At 49.0% G+C, this 22268-nt stretch overlaps 1 protein-coding gene across 1 annotated transcript; it reads left to right on the top strand.

Moving 5' to 3' along the window:
- The first annotated feature begins 1239 nt into the window (after positions 1 to 1239).
- Positions 1240 to 21904, top strand: LOC140070287 (vomeronasal type-2 receptor 26-like). The gene is made up of 4 exons (XM_072116640.1): positions 1240 to 1683; positions 4356 to 4550; positions 13146 to 13269; positions 20840 to 21904. Exons 1-4 carry the CDS (start codon positions 1240 to 1242, stop codon positions 21757 to 21759), a joined length of 1683 nt encoding a protein of 560 aa, XP_071972741.1. The 3' UTR covers positions 21760 to 21904.
- Positions 21905 to 22268: the final 364 nt, after the last annotated feature.

The raw sequence follows: 22268 nt of genomic DNA, 5'->3' as shown, positions 1-22268 counted from the left end.
CGTTTTTGAGGAACCTGTACAAGCCTCCTCAACTGAGACTGCGCTGCTGAACCTGCGCCATGGGGACTCGTGCGTGGGAGACTATATGGTTCAGTTCTGTACCCTGACCTCCGAACTCACCTGGAATGATGCGGCCCTGACTGCGACCTTTAAAAAAGGACTTTTGGCTCAAGTTAAGGATGCATTGGCTGCACGTGACCTGCCGTCTACTCTGAGTGGTCTCATCACACTGGCCACACGGATTGATGTGCGGTTTATGGAGCACGCCTTTGGGGCAATTTTCTCTACGCCAAGCTCGAGAAATGTGAGTTTCACCAATGGAGCCTTCCTTTCCTCGGCTATATAATCTCCAACAGAGGCCTCTAGATGTATCCATCTAAACCATCTGCAGTTCTACAGTGGGCGCATCCAGAAGGTCTACGTGCCATACAGAGTTTCCTGGGCTTTGCAAACCTATTACTGGCAGTTTATCCCGCATTTCTCCACTCTTGTATCCCCTATTGTGGCACTCACCAAGAAGGGTGCCAATCCCTGCCTCTGGCGGCTGAAGAAGCCTTCTCAAGGTTGAAATCCGCTTTTGCCTCGGCTCCAAACTCCGGTATCTCCAGACAACCCAACGTCTCAACCCTAGGTAAGCCCGTTGGTCGCTATTCTTCTGATGTTTCAACCTTCTGATCGACTTCCGTCCTGCCAAGAAGACCAACCTGCTTTGTGGCGGGCTCCGGTGAAAAACGGGTGTCATTGTCCGAGGTGGTCAAGGGGCATCACTACCCCAGAAGCCTGACAACGTTTTTCCTATTGTAACAGAAAAACAGAATTTTTTTGGCCCTGTAAAATAAATGTAGATACACTGCTGGTATTTTCTTGTTGGTGTCTCTCTCATAGATCAGTTATGGAGCCTCAGACCCGTTCTTATCCAGCCAACAACATTTCCCATCATTTTATCGGACAATTCTCAACGATAATGAAACATTGTATTCTGTAGCCAGACTTATCCAATACTTTGGATGGACTTTTGTTGGAATTATAACATCTAATAATGAGAGTGGACTTCGGGAGTCACAGTTATTATACTACTATCTGAACAAACATCACATCTGTGTGGCCTTTATAGTATATAACAGTCTTGCATCATCTCAGACCAGATATTCAGAGTATAAAATACATTTTAGCAATGTGGTACAGTCAGTCCAGGTTGTGATCCTCTGTGGGACTTATCATGATATAATATTTGAGTCCATGACTGAGTGGCTCCAAAATGTCACCTTGATCTTGTCTCCTTCCTTTGCTCCAAACATCGTTCTCATGGAAAAATATCCAAAGATCTTCAATTGCAGTTTGTCTCTTGAGCCTCCATCATTGATTACCTCCGAATTCAAAGATTTTTATGATGATTTTTACCCTTTAAAATACCCTGATGATAAATTGCTTCAGAATTTGTGGATGACAACATTTCACTGCCTATCAGGGGACAGAGGAAAAGATGAAATATATGAGAAGATTTATGGGTCACCTCTACACAACTGCACTGGTCGGGAACGTATTGGAGGGATCCGGAGTGACCTGTCTCAGGACATGGATGATCCGGTGTACAATGCTGTAGAACTTATGGCCAATGCTCTGAACCCAATAAACTTGTCCCTACATGACTGGTTCAGTAATGAAGCATCTTATAGATACCAGGTGAGCCATGATCAGCTAATTATAACTCATCTTTACATTTGTTACTTTAGATTAGAAAAAAAATAGAAAATGGTGGTGTGATAGGACCAGATAGTGAAGAGCAGTGGTCTCTCTCATGTAGCAGCATGTATGTAGCCGTGAAGTGCAGTTGGCATATCCTGATTCCACCAACTTTTCATAGTTTGGTGTATGAACTTAATTTTTTTCCAAAATTAGCTGACATTACCAGGGCTACCATTGTGGGGACCAATTTTCATCCGAAAATGGTAAAAAAGCGGTGACTCAGACATTTTCTTGCTATTCAATTACAGAGTGCACTGCTGGGAATAAGCATTTTGGGAATCGACTAAAGCTAATGTATATTTGAGAATAAGCCAAGGCACCTCATTTTGCCACAAAATTCTAGGAGAACTTTGACTCAAGTGAAAAATGCATTGGTCACAGCCTCCCCTAGTAAAGAAATGCCCCATGCAGCCTCCCCCTGTAATTATATGCCCCATGCAGCCTCCCCCTGTAATTATATGCCCCATGCAGCCTCCCCCTGTAATCATATGCCCCATGCTGCCTCCCCCAGTAATGATAAGTCCCAAGCAGTCTCCTCCAGTAATGGTATTCCCAGTGCAGCCTCCCCCAGTAATTATATGCCCCATGCTGCCTCCCCCAGTAATGATAAGCCCCAAGTAGTCTCCTTCAGTAATGGTATTCCCAGTGCAGCCTCCCCCAGTAATTATATGCCACATGCAGCCTCCCCCTAAAATGACATGCCACATGCAGCCTCCCCCAGTAATTATATGCTACATGCAGCCTCCCCCTGTAATTATATGCCCCATGCAGCCTCCCCCTGTAATCATATGCCCCATGCTGCCTCCCCCAGTAATGATAAGCCCCAAGCAGTCTCCTCCAGTAATGGTATTCCCAGTGCAGCCTCCCCCTGTAATCATATGCCCCATGCTGCCTCCCCCAGTAATGATAAGCCCCAAGCAGTCTCCTCCAGTAATGGTATTCCCAGTGCAGCCTCCCCCAGTAATTATATTCCCCATGCTGCCTCCCCCAGTAATGATAAGCCCCAAGTAGTCTCCTTCAGTAATGGTATTCCCAGTGCAGCCTCCCCCAGTAATTATATGCCACATGCAGCCTCCCCCTAAAATGACATGCCACATGCAGCCTCCCCTAGTAATTATATGCCACATGCAGCCTCCCCCTAAAATGACATGCCACATGCAGCCTCCCCTAGTAATTATATGCCACATGCAGCCTCCCCCTAAAATGACATGCCACATGCAGCCTCCCCTAGTAATTATATGCTACATGCAGCCTCCCCTAGTAATTATATGCTACATGCAGCCTACCCCAGAAATCATATGCCCTATGTAGCCTCCCCCTGTAATTAGATTCAACATGCGGTCTCCCCCAGAAATTATATGCCCTATGCAGCCTCCCCCAGTAATTACATGCAACATGCAGCCTTCCCCAGTAATTTAATGCTAAATGCGGCCTCCCCCAGAAATTATATGCCCTATGCAACCCCCCCAGTAATTACATGCCACATGCAGCCCCCCCCCCCCAGTAATTATATGCTAAATGCAGCCTCCCCCAGAAATTTTATGCCCTATGCAGCCTCCCCTAGTAATTATATGCCACATGCAGCCTCCCCAACCAATTAATTGCCAAGTCAGCCTCCCCTAGTAATGTAATTCCCAGCAGCCCCTACAAGTAATAAAATATCCAGCAGCCTCCCGCAGTAATGATATACCCCATGTATCTTCCTTCTGTAATGAAATGCATTATGCAGCCCCCCCAGTAATGAAATGTCCAGCAGCCTCCCACAGTAATGATATGCCCCATGCAGCCTCCCACAGTAATGATATGCCACATGCAGCCCCCCCCAGTAATTATATGCTAAATGCAGCCTCCCCCAGAAATTTTATGCCCTATGCTGCCTCCCCTAGTAATTATATGCCACATGCAGCCTCCCCAACTAATTAATTGCCAAGTCAGCCTCCCCTAGTAATGTAATTCCCAGCAGCCCCTACAAGTAATAAAATATCCAGCAGCCTCCCGCAGTAATGATATACCCCATGTATCTTCCTTCTGTAATGAAATGCATTATGCAGCCCCCCCAGTAATGAAATGTCCAGCAGCCTCCCACAGTAATGATATGCCCCATGCAGCCTCCCACAGTAATGATATGCCCCATGCAGCCTCCCACAGTAATGATATGCCCCATGCAGCCTCTCACAGTAACGATATGCCCCATGCAGCCTCCCTCAGTTATTAAATACACTGCAGCCTCTCCCAGTATGGAAATGCCCCATGCAGCCCTCCAGTAAAGAAATACCCTGCCTCTCCCATTAATTAACGCAGCCCCAGGGTTATGCCGTCATAGAGTGCACGAGCAGAGGATGTGGAGGTGGGTGTTTACTACATTTGGCAGCAAATACCCACCCAGCCTGCAAGTTGTCTCCATGTACCATAGTACAAACTGTATTGAGGTCTGCCACCACTGTCAGATTGCTGGTGACCGTCTTCTGTAGCCCGTCCTGTACTTGGATACTTTGTTTTCTGCCATTTACAATGTGGTTTTTGCCTTTGGGTGGATGAACGAGTGTTTGTAAGTATAAAACAACTGAAATAACTTTGGACTTTTGAAACCCGTTAAATCTAATTAATAGATAAACCGAAAGATGAAACTTGCTGATATCAATAAGTGCGGAGATCTGGCAACAGACTATTCCATACATAACCATGTAATCGTAAACGGAACTTGGCATAAAATTCCTGTGGGCAAACTCTGGTCTTGTAAGACAGAGTATTTTACCGGAATAATCTATAACACTTTAATCACATGGAAAACCATCAACAATGAGGTGAGTAGATCTTTCCCTAATGCAGGAAAAATGTGCTAATTTTAGGTTTACACTTCCTCATGATTAAGGATGACCTTCCGGTTTGCTTTTGCCAGGTGTCACGGAACCGGATTGTGAAATTTAGTTTTTTTGGTCAGGATTTGTGTACCTGAACATGAATACTACCACCACTGTTAACCATGGGGATTGGTTCTGGCACTGATCTTGGGTAATACCCTTCAAAAGCCAATTGATGTGTGTGCAGCCATTTTCCTTGGGTCAATGATGTCATTAGGATCGTTGCCTAAGAAAAATGGGGGCTTTGCCAATAGCTTTTGAAAAGGTAACACTGATGCAGGGCCAGCATCCATTTCGCCATTCCTGGGGACACTTAGGGGCTCTCCTCTTCTCAAAACCGTAATGTGGCACTTTTGGTCCCTACTGAATAAAGTATAGGTAAATTTTGATTTATTAGTTATTGTCATATTGGGGCAAATTTACTTACCTGGTCCTGTCGCGATCCCCGATTCGGATGGTCTGACAAAGATGAAGTCCGGCGTGATTCATGAAGCTCGTACACCCGAGTTCCTGCATCCGTCGCTTCCCCGCCGAGGTCCCCCGGAGTTCACTTTCTTCTTCCAGGTGCTTGTAAGTGCATGTCTTGCGACACAATTCAAAATGTTAAATCCCACACGTTATCCGTCAGGTTGTCCAACAGTCATGCCAGTGCATGCCAGTGCTGATGCGCCAAAATCCGATCGCGTGCACCAAAATCCCCTGTTAAATGCGGCGCAAAACGGAAATCGTTGGAAAACTGACAGAAATACGCTCCGCGGACCCTTAGTGAATGTGCCCCATTGTTTATTCAAGCTCGTCTGACTTTGCGTAACTTTATTAGTTTTAGTGGCGCCTGCAGTAATTTATATATATTGGGGCACATTTACTTACCCGGCCCATTCGCGATCCAGCGGCGCGTTCTCTGCACAGGATTCGGGTCCGGCTGGTATTTAAGATGGTAGTTCCTCCGCCGTCCACCAGGTGGCGCTGCAGCGCCGAAAATAATCTTAACGCCCCGGAATGCACCATCCCATAGAAGGTGAAGGTGAGCGCTCCCCAAGCGACACATTTTCGGTTTTTAAATGCGGCGTTTTTTCCGAATACGTCGGGTTTTCGTTCGGCCACGCCCCCCGATTTCTGTCGCGCGCATGCCGGCCCCAATGCGCCACAATCCGATCGCGTGCGCCACAATCCCGGGGCAATTCATTTACAAGCGGCGCAAATCGGAAATATTCGGGTAACACGTCGGGAAAACGCGAATCGGGCCCTTAGTAAATGACCCCCATTGAGTCAAGGATTGGAGGCGGAACAAGTCTCTCCTCTAGGACCAACTTGGTTTAGATGAACTCCACCCTAGACCATAACTATGGCCAATTATCTCCCTGACCCCAAAGTAAAGTTGGAAACCATTAAAGGAAACCTTCCACTCAATAAAAGCAAAAAAAAATAATAATAATAATCCTCTTCATCTTGATCCTAGTGCTTGTCTTGATCGGTGATCCAGGCTACTAAATATTCACACCTCTCGTATGACATCATCTGGTTGTGAGAGGAGTGAATAATCAGCAGACATCATTACCCGGCGATTCTCGCTGCTTTTTATAAGTCTTTTTTTTTTAAGTGATCCCGGCGTTTCAAGATTAAAGAGGACAAATGCCAGGACCAAGGGCTAAATTCATCAGGGCCAAGTGCTCCCTTACTGGTTAGCTGCTGATGGGTGCTAGATCACTGTTCCCCAGGTTATGTAAAGCCACACAATCTCATTCCATTTCTGATTGGGTCACTGAGATTTTCACTCTTCAAAGAATGGAGGAACTCACAGGAGAAACTGACCTGGGGACATTAAAAGATCTTCTGGTGCTCTGCTGCCTATTCTTCCCTTATCAGTATTGTGACTGTATGCGCGCCTGCGTGCACTTGATTGTGTACTGTAAAATCCTTTAGCTAGCACTGTGTTTCAATAAAATAATGATACATGGTCATAGGTGCTCCTGCAGGTGCACCGTGTGCCTGTCTGTGCCCCAGGCTGACTCACCTTCCTGCAGTCCTGCACTGCTTCCTGTATTCTGGTGCGTGCATACCCGCCTCCTAAGGCGTGCACGCTCCGGCTTACGGAGGTTTAAAAGGCCAGCCCACCGCCAATTGGCGCTGGCAATTCGCTGTTTTATAAATGCCCTGCTGCTTCCTTTGTGGCTTGTGCCTTTGATGTATGTTATCTCATTCTGCTTGTCTTCCTGTGTGTGACACTGGCTCGTCTTTTGAGTCTGTTTCTACTCTGTGTTCCCTGGTATCTGACCCCGGCTTGTTACCTGAACATGTGCTGATTGCCACGACCCTTTGCTTGTCTATGTTTCTGCTTGTATGCTGCCTGCCTTGACTCTGAACTGACTCTGACCTCCCGCTCTGCCTGATCCCTTGGCACGTACCAGTGTCTCTGTGCCCGCTGGGCCAGCTGCTATTCACACCATAAGAGCTAGAGGCCTTGCAATAAAAGGGTGGATACCAGAAAGGTCCAGAGATAATGCCCTTAGTCTGTGGCCTAAAGCCAAACCAGTTGGATAGCACAGTGGGTTCACAACTAGAGATGAGCGAGCACTAAAATGCTCGGGTGCTCGTTATTCGAGACGAACTTTTCCAGATGCTCGAGTGCTCGTCTCGAATAACGAGTCCCATTGAAGTCAATGGGAGACTCGAGCATTTTTCAAAGGGACCATGGTTCAGGAATAAAATGTGTTATTTAATTGAAAAAGAATGTCTTCTGATAAGTTAGCAGATGTATGCAAACATCTGCAATCTATTCTTCACTGTTCCGTGCGTATATTATCTCCCGACAAGTTAACAGATGTGAAGAACAGTGAAGAATAGAATAAAAACAGTGAACACAGGATGATTTAAGTGAAAACGCAGTGAAAAACACAGTGAAGAATAGATTACAGATGTTCTGCACATCTGCTTACTTGTCGGGGTGATTCGCTGTCCCGGGATCCGCTCCTCTTCTTCCACTGAAGTCTCCCCGTGCTGCCCGATGTCTGTCTCCCCCGTGCTGCCCGATGTCTGTCTCCCCCGTGCTGCCCGATGTCTGTCTCCCCCGTGCTGCCCGATGTCTGTCTCCCCCGTGCTGCCCGATGTCTGTCTCCCCCGTGCTGCCCGATGGCTGTCTCCCCCGTGCTGCCCGATGTCTGTATCCCCCGTGCTGCCCGATGGCTGTCTCCCCCGTGCTGCCCGATGTCTGTGTCCCCCATGCTGCCCGATGTCTGTGTCCCCCGTGCTGCCCGATGTCTGTGTCCCCCGTGCTGCCCGATGTCTGTGTCCCCCGTGCTGCCCGATGTCTGTGTCCCCCGTGCTGCCCGATGTCTGTGTCCCCCGTGCTGCCCGATGTCTGTGTCCCCCGTGCTGCCCGATGTCTGTCTCCCCCGTGCTGCCCGATGTCTGTCTCCCTCGTGCTTCCCGATGTCTGTCTCCCCCGTGCTGCCCGATGTATGTCTCCCTCGTGCTGCCCGATGTCTGTCTCCCCCGTGCTGCCCGATGTCTGTCTCCCCCGTGCTGCCCGATGTCTGTGTCCCCCGTGCTGCCCGATGTCTGTGTCCCCCGGGCGCCCCGATGTCTGTCTCCCCCGTGCTGCCCGATGTCTGTCTCCCCCGTGCTGCCCGATGTCTGTCTCCCCCGTGCTTCCCGATGTCTGTCTCCCCCGTGCTGCCCGATGTCTGTCTCCCCCGTGCTGCCCGATGTCTGTCTCCCCCGTGCTGCCCGATGTCTGTCTCCCCCGTGCTGCCCGATGTCTGTCTCCCCCGTGCTGCCCGATGTCTGTCTCCCCCGTGCTGCCCGATGTCTGTATCCCCCGTGCTGCCCGATGGCTGTCTCCCCCGTGCTGCCCGATGTCTGTGTCCCCCATGCTGCCCGATGTCTGTGTCCCCCGTGCTGCCCGATGTCTGTGTCCCCCGTGCTGCCCGATGTCTGTGTCCCCCGTGCTGCCCGATGTCTGTGTCCCCCGTGCTGCCCGATGTCTGTGTCCCCCGTGCTGCCCGATGTCTGTGTCCCCCGTGCTGCCCGATGTCTGTCTCCCCCGTGCTGCCCGATGTCTGTCTCCCCCGTGCTTCCCGATGTCTGTCTCCCCCGTGCTGCCCGATGTATGTCTCCCTCGTGCTGCCCGATGTCTGTCTCCCCCGTGCTGCCCGATGTCTGTCTCCCCCGTGCTGCCCGATGTCTGTGTCCCCCGTGCTGCCCGATGTCTGTGTCCCCCGGGCGCCCCGATGTCTGTCTCCCCCGTGCTGCCCGATGTCTGTCTCCCCCGTGCTGCCCGATGTCTGTCTCCCCCGTGCTTCCCGATGTCTGTCTCCCCCGTGCTGCCCGATGTCTGTCTCCCCCGTGCTGCCCGATGTCTGTCTCCCCCGTGCTGCCCGATGTCTGTCTCCCCCGTGCTGCCCGATGTCTGTGTCCCCCGTGCTGCCCGATGTCTGTGTCCCCCGGGCGCCCCGATGTCTGTCTCCCCCGTGCTGCCCGATGTCTGTCTCCCCCGTGCTGCCCGATGTCTGTCTCCCCCGTGCTGCCCGATGTCTGTCTCCCCCGTGCTGCCCGATGTCTCCCTGCTGCTTGATGTCTCCCCGCTGCTTGATGTCTCCCTGCTGCCGTTCCGCGCGTATCTTCCGACAAGTAAGCAGATGTGCCGAACATCTGTAATCTATTCTTCACTGTGTTCTTCACTGTCTTTTTCACTTAAATGATCCTGTGGTCACTGTTTTTATTCTATTCTTCATTGTTCTTCACTGTGTTTTTTTAATTAAATGCTCGATCTCGAGCAGGGGAAATACTCGTCCGAGCAACGAGCCGTTTCGAGTACCTTAATACTCGAACGAGCATCAAGCTCGGACGAGTATACTCGCTCATCTCTATTCACAACCCAATGCTCTAACACTCCCTGAAGCTACTTGTGGCTCCTCCAGGCAGTGTGGGCAAAGCTTGTGTATTATTCCTTTTTTGTAATGCATATCCCCTGGAAGTATAAAGAAAAAGAGTGCAGGAGCTTCTGGCAAGGCACGCTCCCACAAATGCCAACAATCCACTATAAAAACCGTTTAAAAATCAGTGCGCCACTCGTACATCAAGACGCCAATCATACTGGGGAAAATTTACTTAACCAGGTCTGTTGCGATCCCCGATCCAAACGGTCTGACGAGGATGAAGTCCGGCCCGATTCACGTAGCTCGCCCGCCCAATTTCCTGCATCTGTCGCTTCCCCGCCGAAGTCCGCTGGAGTCCACCTTCTTCTTCCCAGTGACACAATTTGAATTTTAAATCCTGCGCATAGTCCAAATCCGTCGGGTTGTCCGACGGCCATGACCCCCGATTTGCATCGCATGAAAGTCGGACAAAATCTGATCGCGTGCGCCAAAATCCCCTATTAAATGCAGCGCAAAAAGTTAATCGTTGAAACGGGGAAAATGCGGTCCGCGGACCCTTAGTAAATGAGCCCCAATGTTCCAAAGAACAATCTCACCAACCCCTTCAGGACAGCAATAGAAGAATCGTTGGTGATCCCTTTTTCCTTTTCTCGTTCCTCAAAAAGAGTCCAAAAGTCAGTTATAGAGCCGGCATAGAGAAGTGGACGGATAGTTCTGATCACCCAAGTATGGCACTATACTCACGATACAACCTTTAAAATGTGCATATAGTTATAAAAAAAACGTCAAACACTTCACCCGACCAAGGTTTGCCTCTTCCGGCTTCTTCCGATGCGTGATGTTGACATAATCCCCGGCGTTTAAATCCACGTACATTATTATTTCACGCAATGCATTAAAATATATAAAAGTTACAAAAACATTCAACCACCAGGCCCTTATTGGGTCTTACGCATTATTCTCCTGATCTTATCTTCATTTTATGACCCATCTTTTTCAGGTTTCCACAAAGGAAAAGATAAAATTTGCATCCCATATAAAATTAATTTCTCCTTCCATAAATTTCATATACAGTGCACAAAGTCATTAGTAATGTTCATAATTCCATTGATCGCTTCATTCCAGAGTTATATGGAGGACATGTCAATATATTTTCATTATAGATTTTAAATCCAATCCCCAAAAAGGATTGGAACGCACCCACATTCCTGACGTAATTTTTTAGCCAAAAACAGAGCAAGGTAGCCACTCCTAGTTATCTGACCAAAGGGTTTTGATTCAGGTCCGACAAGATTGTATGCACCAATCAGAAAATGTGAGGTCCCATATTTCTCCATTTTCAGTTCTCTATCAGATAAATTTAAAAAAATGAGATTCTGCTCTTATCCACAGTTAATGTGAATCAAAAAGCTCTTCATTTCGAAGTCTATCAGATATTTATCATACGCCGGCGCTCGTGCATTTTTGCATCGGGATACATCAAGAGGCTTCCGCCTTTTGATGTATCGGGCAGGCTGCTGCGCAGTGTTTATTCTACGCCAGGCAGGGCTACTTCATGCACCACCGGCGAGAAGGTGCCGGATTAGGGCAAATAATCGCAAGTGCTAGCAATGAGGGTCTGATAAATATGCCGCTATGTTTAGACCTTGCGGCTGTAAAGTACGAAGGTGATAAATCCAGATCAATCCAGTGCGCGGTCCACACTACCGTTGGAAAACCCAACGATTAAAGATGTGCGCCGCATTTAGAAAGGGGTTTTTGCGCACGCAATCGGATTTTGCCTAAACAAATCGGGGGCGGGCCATTGGACGATCCAACGTATTTGGACAACGCACAGGATTTAACATCGCAAATTGTGTTGCAAGCCAAGCACTTACATGCACCAGGAAGAAGAAGGTGAACTCCGGGGACCTGAGCGGGGAAGCGACACATGCAGGATATCAGGAGCAGCATCTTAGTGACTCCTCGCACAGCGCATTATACACGGACAATGCACTTACATGCACCAGGAAGAAGAAGGTAAACTCCGGGGACCTGAGCGGGGAAGCGACACATGCAGGATATCGGGTGCAGGATCTTAGTGAATGGCGGCAGAGTGCATTATACACAGACAATGCACTTACATGCACCAGGAAGAAGAAGGCAAACTCCAGGGACCTGAGCGGGGAAGCGACACATGCAGGATATCGGACGCACGCTCTTAGTGACTCCCCGCACTGCACATTATACACGCACAATGTACTTACATGCACCAGGAAGAAGAAGGTGAACTCTGGGGACCTGAGCGGGGAAGCCACACATGCAGGATATCGGGCGCAGGATCTTAGTGACTCCTCGCACAGCGCATTATACATGGACAATGCACTTACATGCACCAGGAAGAAGGTGAACTCCGGGGACCTGAGCGGGGAAGAGACACATGCAGGATATCGGGGCACGATCTTAGTGACTCCCCGCACAGCGCATTATACATGGACAATGCACTTACATGCACCAGGAAGAAGAAGGTGAACTCCAGGGACCTGAGCGGGGAAGTGACACATGCAGGATATCGGGCGCAGGATCTTAGTGACTCCCCGCACAGCGCATTATACACGGACAATGCACTTACATGCACCAGGAAGAAGAAGGTGAACTCCAGGGACCTGAGCGGGGAAGCGACACATGCAGGATATCGGGCGCAGGATCATAGTGACTCCCCGCACAGCGCATTATACACGGACACTGCACTTACATGCACCAGGAAGAAGAAGGTGAACTCCGAGGACCTGAGCAGGGAAGTGACACATGCAGGATATTGGATGCAGGATCTTAGTGACTCCCCGCACAGCACATTATACACGGACAATGCACTTACATGCACCACGAAGAAGAAGGTGAACTCCGGGGACCTGAGCGGGGAAGTGACACATGCAGGATATCGGGCGCAGGATCTTAGTGACTCCCCGCACAGCGCATTATACACGGACAATGCACTTAGATAAACCAGGAAGAAGAAGGTGAACTCCGGGGACCTGAGCGGGGAAGCGACACATGCAGAAAATTGGACACACGATCTTCGTGACTCCCCGCAGAGCGCATTATACGCAGACAATGCACTTACATGCAGCAGGAGGAAAAAGGTGAACTCCGGGGACCTGAGCGGGGAAGCGACACATGCAGTATGTCGGACCCTTGATCTTAGTGACTCCCCTCACAGCGCATTATACACAGACAATGTACTTACATGCACCAGGAAGAAGAAGATGAACTCCAGGAATGGGGACCTGAACGGGGAAGCGACACATGCCAGATATCGGCGCACAATGTTGGTGAATCGCGCTGGACTTCATTTTCGTCGGACCATCCGAATCGGGGATCGCGACAGGACCGGGTAAGTAAATAGGCCCCAATGTATATAAATATATATTTCACAATAAAATGATGTAAAATCGAATTTTTACAATAGTATTTCTTTATTTCACCATGATAAGCTTGATGATGCCTTCATAGAGAGGGCGAAACGTCGCTTTTTTATAATGGTGGAATAAAGAAATCATTTGTAAGGAGTGCTGCCTGGCTACTGTGTTTTTCTGGTGAAATGAACTGACGAGAGCCCTGCAGCTGATTGAAATCGTTAGAGGAAGGTTTTGTAACTTTTTTCTATATTTTTTATTATCAGATCCCAAAGTCTCATTGTTCTGAAAGTTGTCAACCAGGAAACCGAAAGGTCCGGGGAACTACAATATATCCCTGCTGTTACCATTGTGCACCATGTCCAGAAGGAGAGATATCCAATGAAACAGGTAGATTTTCTCAAAGATATCATGCCGGCTGGTTTGGAGCCAGCACGTCACTAGTTTAGTTTCCAAAATTCCGAACATTCTCTTTTTTCTGTCTCTCCCACCCTTAGGAAATGGTGAGTGGGTGGGGTTATGCAGTAGGCTCCTCCCTCTCTGCTCAGTGATAACAGGAAGCAGCTCCATCATGTCTGCTCTGTCCAGTCTACATTCTGCTCTTATGCTCCCACAAACAGTGCACCTTCCCCCTGCACACTACACTGGGGTAAAGGGGAATCAAGACCATTTACTTCACAGGGTGAATCGGCCCGAGAAGATGGGTCAGGAGTAGAGATGAGCGAGCACTAAAATGCTCGGGTACTCGTTATTCAAGACGAACTTTTCCCGATGCTCGAGTGCTCGTCTCGAATAACGAACCCCATTGAAGTCAATGGGAGACTCGAGCATTTTTCAAGGGGACCAAGGCTCTGCACAGGGAAGCTTGGCCAAACACCTGGGAACCTCAGAAAAGGATGGAAACACCACGGAAATGGACAGGAAACAGCAGGGGCAGCATGCATGGATGCCTCTGAGGCTGCATAATCGCACCATTATGCCAAAATTATGGGCAACAGCATGGCCATGACAGAGTGACCGAATGAAGCTAGATAGCATCTAAAACATGCAAAAATTGACCCTGACACTATAGGGGACGGCATGCAGAGGCAGCGGCAGCAGGCTAGAGAGTGGCATGGCGACATACCCTAAATGGACTCAGGCTTCAAACCAATGGGTGGCAGAGAGGAACCAAAGGAGGTGAGCAAGAAGCGCTCAAATAATATCGGTACATGATAAAAGTTTGCCAGTATATTTTGTGGATTACACAGCAGGGTGGCGACAAAGTTAACATGGAAGCCATGAAAACAACCCAAAATTCTGCCTGACACAGCTCGTTTGATAAGGGGACCATGTATGGAGGCAGTGAACTAGTAGTAGATTAAAGGTGCTGCAGTTAAAACTATGTTAGTTGGATCTTGGCATGGAGCTGGCGCTCCGCTGCCAGGCGAGCTTTCGCCAATCCAAGCCCCTGTCTCTAGGCTACTCCCCAAACAGCACTTCTAAGAACCTTTTGTATAAGATCAAGTGTAGTAGCGTTCTTATAAGTTTAGGATATGCCGGGTGAGGGGAATGTAAACAGATGCGCAAGAAGCGCTGAAATAATATCGGTAAATGATAAAAGTTTGCAAGTATATTTTGTGGATTACACAGCAGGGTGGCGACAAAGTTAACAAGTTTGATGTGGAATGCCCTGTAATAGCTCTTGGGCGGTGTGCCTTTTATCGCCTAGGCTCAGCAGTTTGAGCACCGCCTGCTGTCGCTTAGCGACGGCACTGCTGCTGTGCCTAGAGCTACCGACTGATGGCGCCATGCCCACGGATGGTAATTCGGAGGAGGAGGAGGGTTGGGAGGAGGTATAGTAGGCCTTTGAGACCTGGACCGAGGTAGGCCCCGCAATTCTCTGCGTCGCCAGTATATGACCAGCCCCAGGGTCAGACTCGGTCCCAGCCTGCACCAAGTTAAGTGTAGTAGCGTTCTTATAAGTTTGGGATATGGCGGGTGAGGGGAATGTAAACAGATGCGCAAGAAGCGGCTGATGCGCATGGAGCTGGCGCTCCGCTGCCAGGCGAGCTTTCGCCAATCCAAGCCCCTGTCTCTAGGCTACTCCCCAAACAGCACTTCTAAGAACCTTTTGTATAAGATCAAGTGTAGTAGCGTTCTTATAAGTTTAGGATATGCCAGGTGAGGGGAATGTAAACAGATGCGCAAGAAGCGCTGAAATAATATTGGTAAATGATAAAAGTTTGCCAGTATATTTTGTGGATAACACAGCAGGGTGGCGACAAAGTTAACAACTTTGATGTGGAATCCATGAAAACAACCCAAATTTCTGCCTGACACACCTCGTTTGATAAAGGGACGATGTATGGAGGCAGCTATATGGACGACTTTTGGAGGTAGCAATGGAGACAACGTGTTGAGGCTGCTATGGAGACAATTTAATTTGGATAGTGCCTGTATGTGGCAGTCCCAAAAAATTTTCAAACCAGAGGAGCAGGTAGGTGGCCCTCCAGTAAAATGGAATAGATTGAGTGCCTGTATGTGGCAGTCCAAAAAAATTTTCAAACCAGAGGAGCAGGTAGGTGGCCCTCCAGAAAAATTGAATAGATTGAGTGCCTGTATGTGGCACTCCCAAAAATTGTTTAAAACAGAGGACCGGGTAGGTGGCCCTCCAGAAAAATTAAATGCATAAAGTACTATAGCTAGAGCCAGTGGGCCCTGTCAAAAAATAGCCAGTTTCCTCTGCTTTACTGTACAAAGAGGAGGAGAAGGAGGAAAATGAGGAGGAGGAGGAGTGGATCAATTATTCAGGTTGAGCTTCCTTCACCTGGTGGAGATTGGAAATTATGAGAAATCCAGGCTTTATTCATCTTAATAAGCGTCAGCCTGTCAGTGCTGTCAGTCGACAGGCGTGTACGCTTATCGGTGATGATGCCACCAGCTGCACTGAAAACCCGCTCGGACAAGACGCTAGTGGCAGGGCAGGCAAGAACCTCCAAGGCGTACAGCGCCAGTTCGTGCCACATGTCCAGCTTTGAAACCCAGTAGTTGTAGGGAGCTGTGTGATCATTTAGGACGATGGTATGGTCAGCTACGTACTCCCTCACCATCTTTCTGTAAAGATCAGCCCTACTCTGCCGAGACTGGGGACAGGTGACAGTGTCTTGCTGGGGTGACATAAAGCTGGCAAAAGCCTTGTAAAGCGTACCCTTGCCAGTGCTGGACAAGCTGCCTGCTCGCCTACTCTCCCTCGCTACTTGTCCCGCTGAACTACGCACTCTGCCGCTAGCGCTGTCAGAAGGGAAATACTGTTTCAGCTTGTGCACCAGGGCCTGCTGGTATTCATGCATTCTCACACTCCTTTCCTCTGCAGGGATGAGAGTGGAAAGATTTTGCTTGTACCGTGGGTCCAGGAGAGTGAACACCCAGTAATCGGTGCTGGAATAAATTCTTTGAACGCGAGGGTCACGGGATAGGCAGCCTAGCATGAAATCGCCATATGCGCCAGAGTACCAACGCGTAAGAATTCACTCCCCTCACTGGCCTGACTGTCCATTTCCTCCTCCTCCAACTCCTCCAACTCCTCTTCTTCTGCCCATACACGCTGAACAGTGAAGGACTCAACAATGGTCCCCTCTTGTGTCTCGCCAACATTCTCCTCCTCTTCCTCCTCATCCTCCTCCACCTCCACCTCCTCCGATATGCGCTGAGAAACAGACCTGAGGGTGCTTTGGCTATCAACAAGGGAATCTTCTTCCCCCGTCTCTTGTGACGAGCGCAAAGCTTCCGACTTCATGCTGATCAGAGAGTTTTTCAACAGGCCAAGCAGCGGGATGGTGAGGCTGATGATGGCGGCATCGCCACTGACCATCTGTGTTGACTCCTCAAAGTTACTCAGCACCTGACAGATATCAGACATCCACGTCCACTCCTCATTGTAGACTTGAGGAAGCTGACTGACCTGACTACCAGTTCTGGTGGAAGTTGACATCTGGCAGTCTACAATGGCTCGGCGCTGCTGGTAAACTCTGGATAACATGGTCAGTGTTGAATTCCACCTCGTGGGCACGTCGCACAACAGTCGGTGAGCGGGCAGTTGGAGGCGGCGCTGCGCTGCCCTGAGAGTGGCAGCATCTTTGCTGGACTTCCTGAAATGCGCACAGATGCGGCGCACCTTCGTGAGCAAATCAGACAGATTGGGGTATGTCTTGAGGAAACGCTGAACTATAAGATTTAACACATGGGCCAGGCATGGCACATGTGTCAGTCTGCCGAGTTGCAGAGCCGCCACCAGGTTACGGCCGTTGTCACACACAACCATGCCTGGCTTCAGGTTCAGCGGTGCCAGCCACAGATCAGTCTGCGCCGTGATGCCCTGTAATAGCTCTTGGGCGGTGTGCCTTTTATCGCCTAGGCTCAGCAGTTTGAGCACCGCCTGCTGTCGCTTAGCGACGGCACTGCTGCTGTGCCTAGAGCTACCGACTGATGGCGCCGTGCCCACGGATGGTAGTTCGGAGGAGGAGGTGGAGGAGGGGTGGGAGGAGGCATACTAGGCCTGAAACACCTGGACCGAGGTAGGCCCCGCAATCCTCGGCGTCGGCAGTATATGACCAGCCGCAGGGTCAGACTCGCTCCCAGCCTCCACCAAGTTAACCCAATGTGCCGTCAGCGATATATAGTGGCCCTGCCCGGCAGCACTCGTCCACGTGTCCGTGGTCAGGTGGACCTTGTCAGAAACGGCGTTGGTCAGGGCACGGATGATGTTGTCTGACACGTGCTGGTGCAGGGCTGGGACGGCACATCGGGAAAAGTAGTGGCGGCTGGGGACCGAATACCGAGGGGCGGCCGCCGCCATGAGGTTGCGAAAGGCCTCGGTTTCTACTAGCCTATAGGGCAGCATCTCCAGGCTAAGCAATCTGGAGATGTGCACATTAAGGGCTTGGGCGTGCGGGTGGGTTGCACTATATTTGCGTTTCCGCTCCAGCGTCTGGGGTATGGAGAGCTGAACGCTGGTGGATGCTGTGGAGGATCGTGGAGGCGACGATGGGGTTTTTGTGGCAGGGTCCTGGGCAGGGGGCTGACTATCAGCTGACACAGGGGAAGGAGCAGTGGTGTGCACGGCCGGAGGTGAACGGGCTTGTTGCCACTGAGTGGGGTGTTTAGCATTCATATGCCTGCGCATACTGGTGGTAGTTAAGCTAGTAGTGGTGGAACCCCTGCTGAGCCTGGTTTGGCAAATGTTACACACCACAGTCCGTCGGTCATCCGGTGTTTCCCTAAAGAACCTCCAGACTTCTGAAGATCTAGCCCTCGCCGCAAGAGCCCTCGCCACGGGAGCTTCACTAGTTGACACATTTGGCGCTGATGCACCAGCTCTGGTCCTGCCTCTCCGTCTGGCCCCACCACTGCCTCTTCCAACCTGTTCTGGTCGAGGACTCTCCTCCGTCTCAGAAGCACTGTGTTCACCCGGCCTCTCAACCCAGCTTGGGTCTGTCACCTCATCATCCTCCGATCCCTCAGTCTGCTCCCCCCTCGGACTTCCTGCCCTGACAACAACTTCCCCACTGTCTGACAACCGTGTCTCCTCATCGTCGGACACCTCTTTACACACTTCCACTACGTCAAGAAGGTCATCATCACCCACAGACTGTGACTGGTGGAAAACCTGGGCATCTGAAAATTGCTCAGCAGCAACCGGACAAGTGGTTTGTGAGTGTGGGAAGGGTCCAGAAAACAGTTCCTCAGAGTATGCCGGTTCAAATGCCAAATTTTCCTGGGAGGGGGCAGACTGGGGGGGAGGAGGCTGAGGTGCAGGAGCTGGAGGAGTGGCGAATTCGGTGACATGAGTGGACTGCGTGGAAGACTGACTGGTGGACAAATTGCTCGAAGCATTGTCAGCAATCCACGACATCACCTGTTCGCACTGTTCTGGCCTCAACAGTGCTCTACCACGAGTCCCAGTAACTTCAGACATGAACCTAGGGAGTGTAGCTCTGCGGCGTTCCCCTGCTCCCTCATAAGCAGGTGGTGTCTCACCCCGGCAAGGACCACGGCCTCTGACCCCTGCAGTAGTTGGACGCCCACGTCCCCGCCCTCGTCCTCTACCCCTAGCCCTCGGGTTAAACATTTTTAAAATGAGAGTTATAGCTTTAATTTTTTTTTAACTTTTTTTTGTGTTTTTGAGTTTTTAAAACCAAACGATGCTATCCTATTGCTATGGCTATTTTCTAGCCAAGTATGAAAGCACACTACTATGCCAGATGAGATGACGCTGAGTTATTAAACAAAATAAACGTAAAATAAAAAAGGACAAATGGCAGACTGTGCCGAATTGAAATCCAACCCCTACTAAATTTTCCCACTTCGGTCTTTGCAATGGATATGTGCGTCACTAAGCGCAAAACACAGCGGTCGCAAGTCTCACTACAAATTGCTCACAATTGGCTAGTAGATGCACTGCAGCAAGTACAGCCACCAGCAGATCAACCAGAAATCAAATATATAACGCTACTGTAGGCGTAAGTAAGCCGTTTGGATTCTCCTATGGCTATTTTCTAGCCAAGTATGAAAGCACACTACTATGCCAGATGAGATGACGCTGAGTTATTAAACAAAATAAACGTAAAATAAAAAAGGACAAATGGCAGACTGTGCCTAATTGAAATCCAACCCCTACTAAATTTTCCCACTTCGGTCTTTGCAATGGATATGTGCGTCACTAAGCGCAAAACACAGCGGTCGCAAGTCTCACTACAAATTGCTCACAATTCGCTAGTAGATGCACTGCAGCAAGTACAGCCACCAGCAGATCAACCAGAAATCAAATATATAACGCTACTGTAGGCATAAGTAAGCCGTTTGGATTCTCCTATGGCTATTTTCTAGCCAAGTATGAAAGCACACTACTATGCCAGATGAGATGACGCTGAGTTATTAAACAAAATAAACGTAAAATAAAAAAGGACAAATGGCAGACTGTGCCTAATTGAAATCCAACCCCTACTAAATTTTCCCACTTCGGTCTTTGCAATGGATATGTGCGTCACTAAGCGCAAAACACAGCGGTCGCAAGTCTCACTACAAATTGCTCACAATTGGCTAGTAGATGCACTGCAGCAAGTACAGCCACCAGCAGATCAACCAGAAATCAAATATATAACGCTACTGTAGGCGCAAGTAAGCCGTTTGGATTCTCCTATGGCTATTTTCTAGCCAAGTATGAAAGCACACTACTATGCCAGATGAGATGACACTGAGTTATTAAACAAAATAAACGTAAAATAAAAAAGGAAAAATGGCAGACTGTGCCTAATTGAAATCCAACCCCTACTAAATTTTCCCACTTTGGTGTTTGAGGTGGATATGTGTGCCACTAAGAGCTAAACACAACGGTAGCAAGTCCCCCTGCTAATTCCTCACAAAATGGTACTAGATGCAAATAAAAAAAAAAAAAAGTAGAACGTTATTGTAGCCCTAAGAAGGGCTGTTGGGTTCTTGTTGAATCACTCCTGCCTAACACTATTCTAATAGAACAGCCTAACGCTTTCCCTGACCAGCAGCAGCTCTCTCCCTAGCGGCATCCAGACACAGAATGATCCGAGCAGCGCGGGCAGCGGCTAGTCTATCCCAGGGTCACCTGATCTGGCCAGCCAACCACTGCTATCGACGTGTAAGGGTACCACGTCATGCTGGGTGGAGTGCAGAGTCTCCTGGCTTGTGATTGGCTCTGTTTCTGGCCGCCAAAAAGCAAAACGGCGGGAGCTGCCATTTTCTCGAGCGGGCGAAGTATTCGTCCGAGCAACGAGCAGTTTCGAGTACGCTAATGCTCGACCGAGCATCAAGCTCGGACGAGCATGTTCGCTCATCTCTAGTCAGGAGGCTTGCACCACAGCAAACAAAAACTGTTTGTTCCACCGATTCAGGGGCTGCATTATTGTTACCATTATTATTGAATAACACTTGTTTTTTTCTTCCATAGACAGTAAAAACTGCAGGAGTTGTCTTGACCATGAGTGGCCAAATCAGAACAAGACTCAATGCATCTCCAAACTGGTGGAATTTCTCTCATTTTGTAATGATGTCATATCAGTGATTGTTCTGTCAGGATCCATCTTACTTCTCACATCAGCTGCAGTAATATTGGGGATTTTTATTAGATATAAAGATACCCCAGTAGTAAAGTCCAATAACAAGAACCTGAGCTTTGTTCTCCTGGTCTCCATCATGCTGAGCTTCCTCTGTGTCTTCTTCTTCCTCGGTCGTCCTGTGGATATAACCTGCATGTTACGTCAGATCTCTACTGGAATATTCCTCTCAGTGTCCATCTCCTCATTGTTGGCCAAGACCATCATGGTTTACATCGCCTTCAAAGCCACCAGGCCTGGAAGTGTGTGGAGAACATGGACTGGAGTGAGACTCCCTAATTGTGTGCTCCTGATCTGCTCCTCGGTCCAGGTTGTCCTCTGTATGAGTTGGGTGACCCTCTCTCCTCCCTTCCAGGAGCTGGACACACACTCTTATAAGGAGAAGGTCGTAGTTCAGTGTAATGAAGGGTCAGATCTTTGGTTCTACTCTGTCCTGGGTTATATGGGGGTTCTGGCTGCGGTTAGTTTTATTACAGCTTTCTTAGCCAGGACATTACCGGACAGTTTTAATGAGGCCAAGTACATCACCTTCAGCATGCTGGTGTTCTGCAGTGTCTGGATCGCCATGATCCCGGCTTATCTCAGCACCAGAGGGAAATACATGGTGGCTGTGGAGATATTTGCCATCCTGACCTCTAACGCTGGACTGCTGGGATGTATATTCCTCCCAAAATGTTATATAATTCTGTTCAAGCCTGAGCTAAATACAAGAAAATATATACTAGAACATAAACATCCTATATCACATCACTGATCCGGAGGAGCCTCGGGATTTATCTCACTTTTTGTGTAGGTTTGTGTTATTTCCTGTAATAATCGGATATTATTCATGTATTTCAGAGCAGTGATTTGTTTTCACTTAGAAAAAGATTTTTCTCTTTTATTGTGAATAAATTATTCCCCTGTAAATGACAATCTCCATCATTGTGTCCTATGTCCTCAAAGGCTAAGTTCACATTTGAGCTTAAGAATTAGGCTTCATGCACACAATGTAGCATACGATAGGCTGAAGAAGGGGAGGGAGGAGCACTGCTCACCACGCCGCTTTCCAAGAGAGGAGTTTGTACAGGAAAAGAGAAAGCTCGATGTCTTACCCGTTGATAGCACAGTACAGTGAATTCATACGGATGGACATACTGCCCGTTGCAATGAATTTGGCTATATACTACCTGTATGCACCCGGTACAGTATGGGTTGAATACAGCTGAAATTTCCCATTCATGTGCATGGGGCCTTAGATGGAAAACTAAGTTGTAGAAAGTT

Source organism: Engystomops pustulosus, chromosome 7 (assembly GCF_040894005.1).
Source record: "Engystomops pustulosus chromosome 7, aEngPut4.maternal, whole genome shotgun sequence".
Lineage (NCBI taxonomy): Eukaryota > Metazoa > Chordata > Amphibia > Anura > Leptodactylidae > Engystomops > Engystomops pustulosus.
The sequence above is the reverse complement of the archived record's forward strand: the minus strand, read 5'-3'. Positions and strand labels throughout refer to the sequence as shown.

Excerpts from the sequence above, each read along its gene's own strand:
- LOC140070287 (XM_072116640.1), top strand. The coding sequence starts at position 1,240 with ATGACTGAGTGGCTCCAAAATGTCACCTTGATCTTGTCTCCTTCCTTT. Across the intron at positions 1,684-4,355 it reads AAGCATCTTATAGATACCAG|ATAAACCGAAAGATGAAACT; the intron begins GTGAGCCATGAT and ends TCTAATTAATAG. Across the intron at positions 13,270-20,839 it reads AGAGATATCCAATGAAACAG|ACAGTAAAAACTGCAGGAGT; the intron begins GTAGATTTTCTC and ends TTTCTTCCATAG.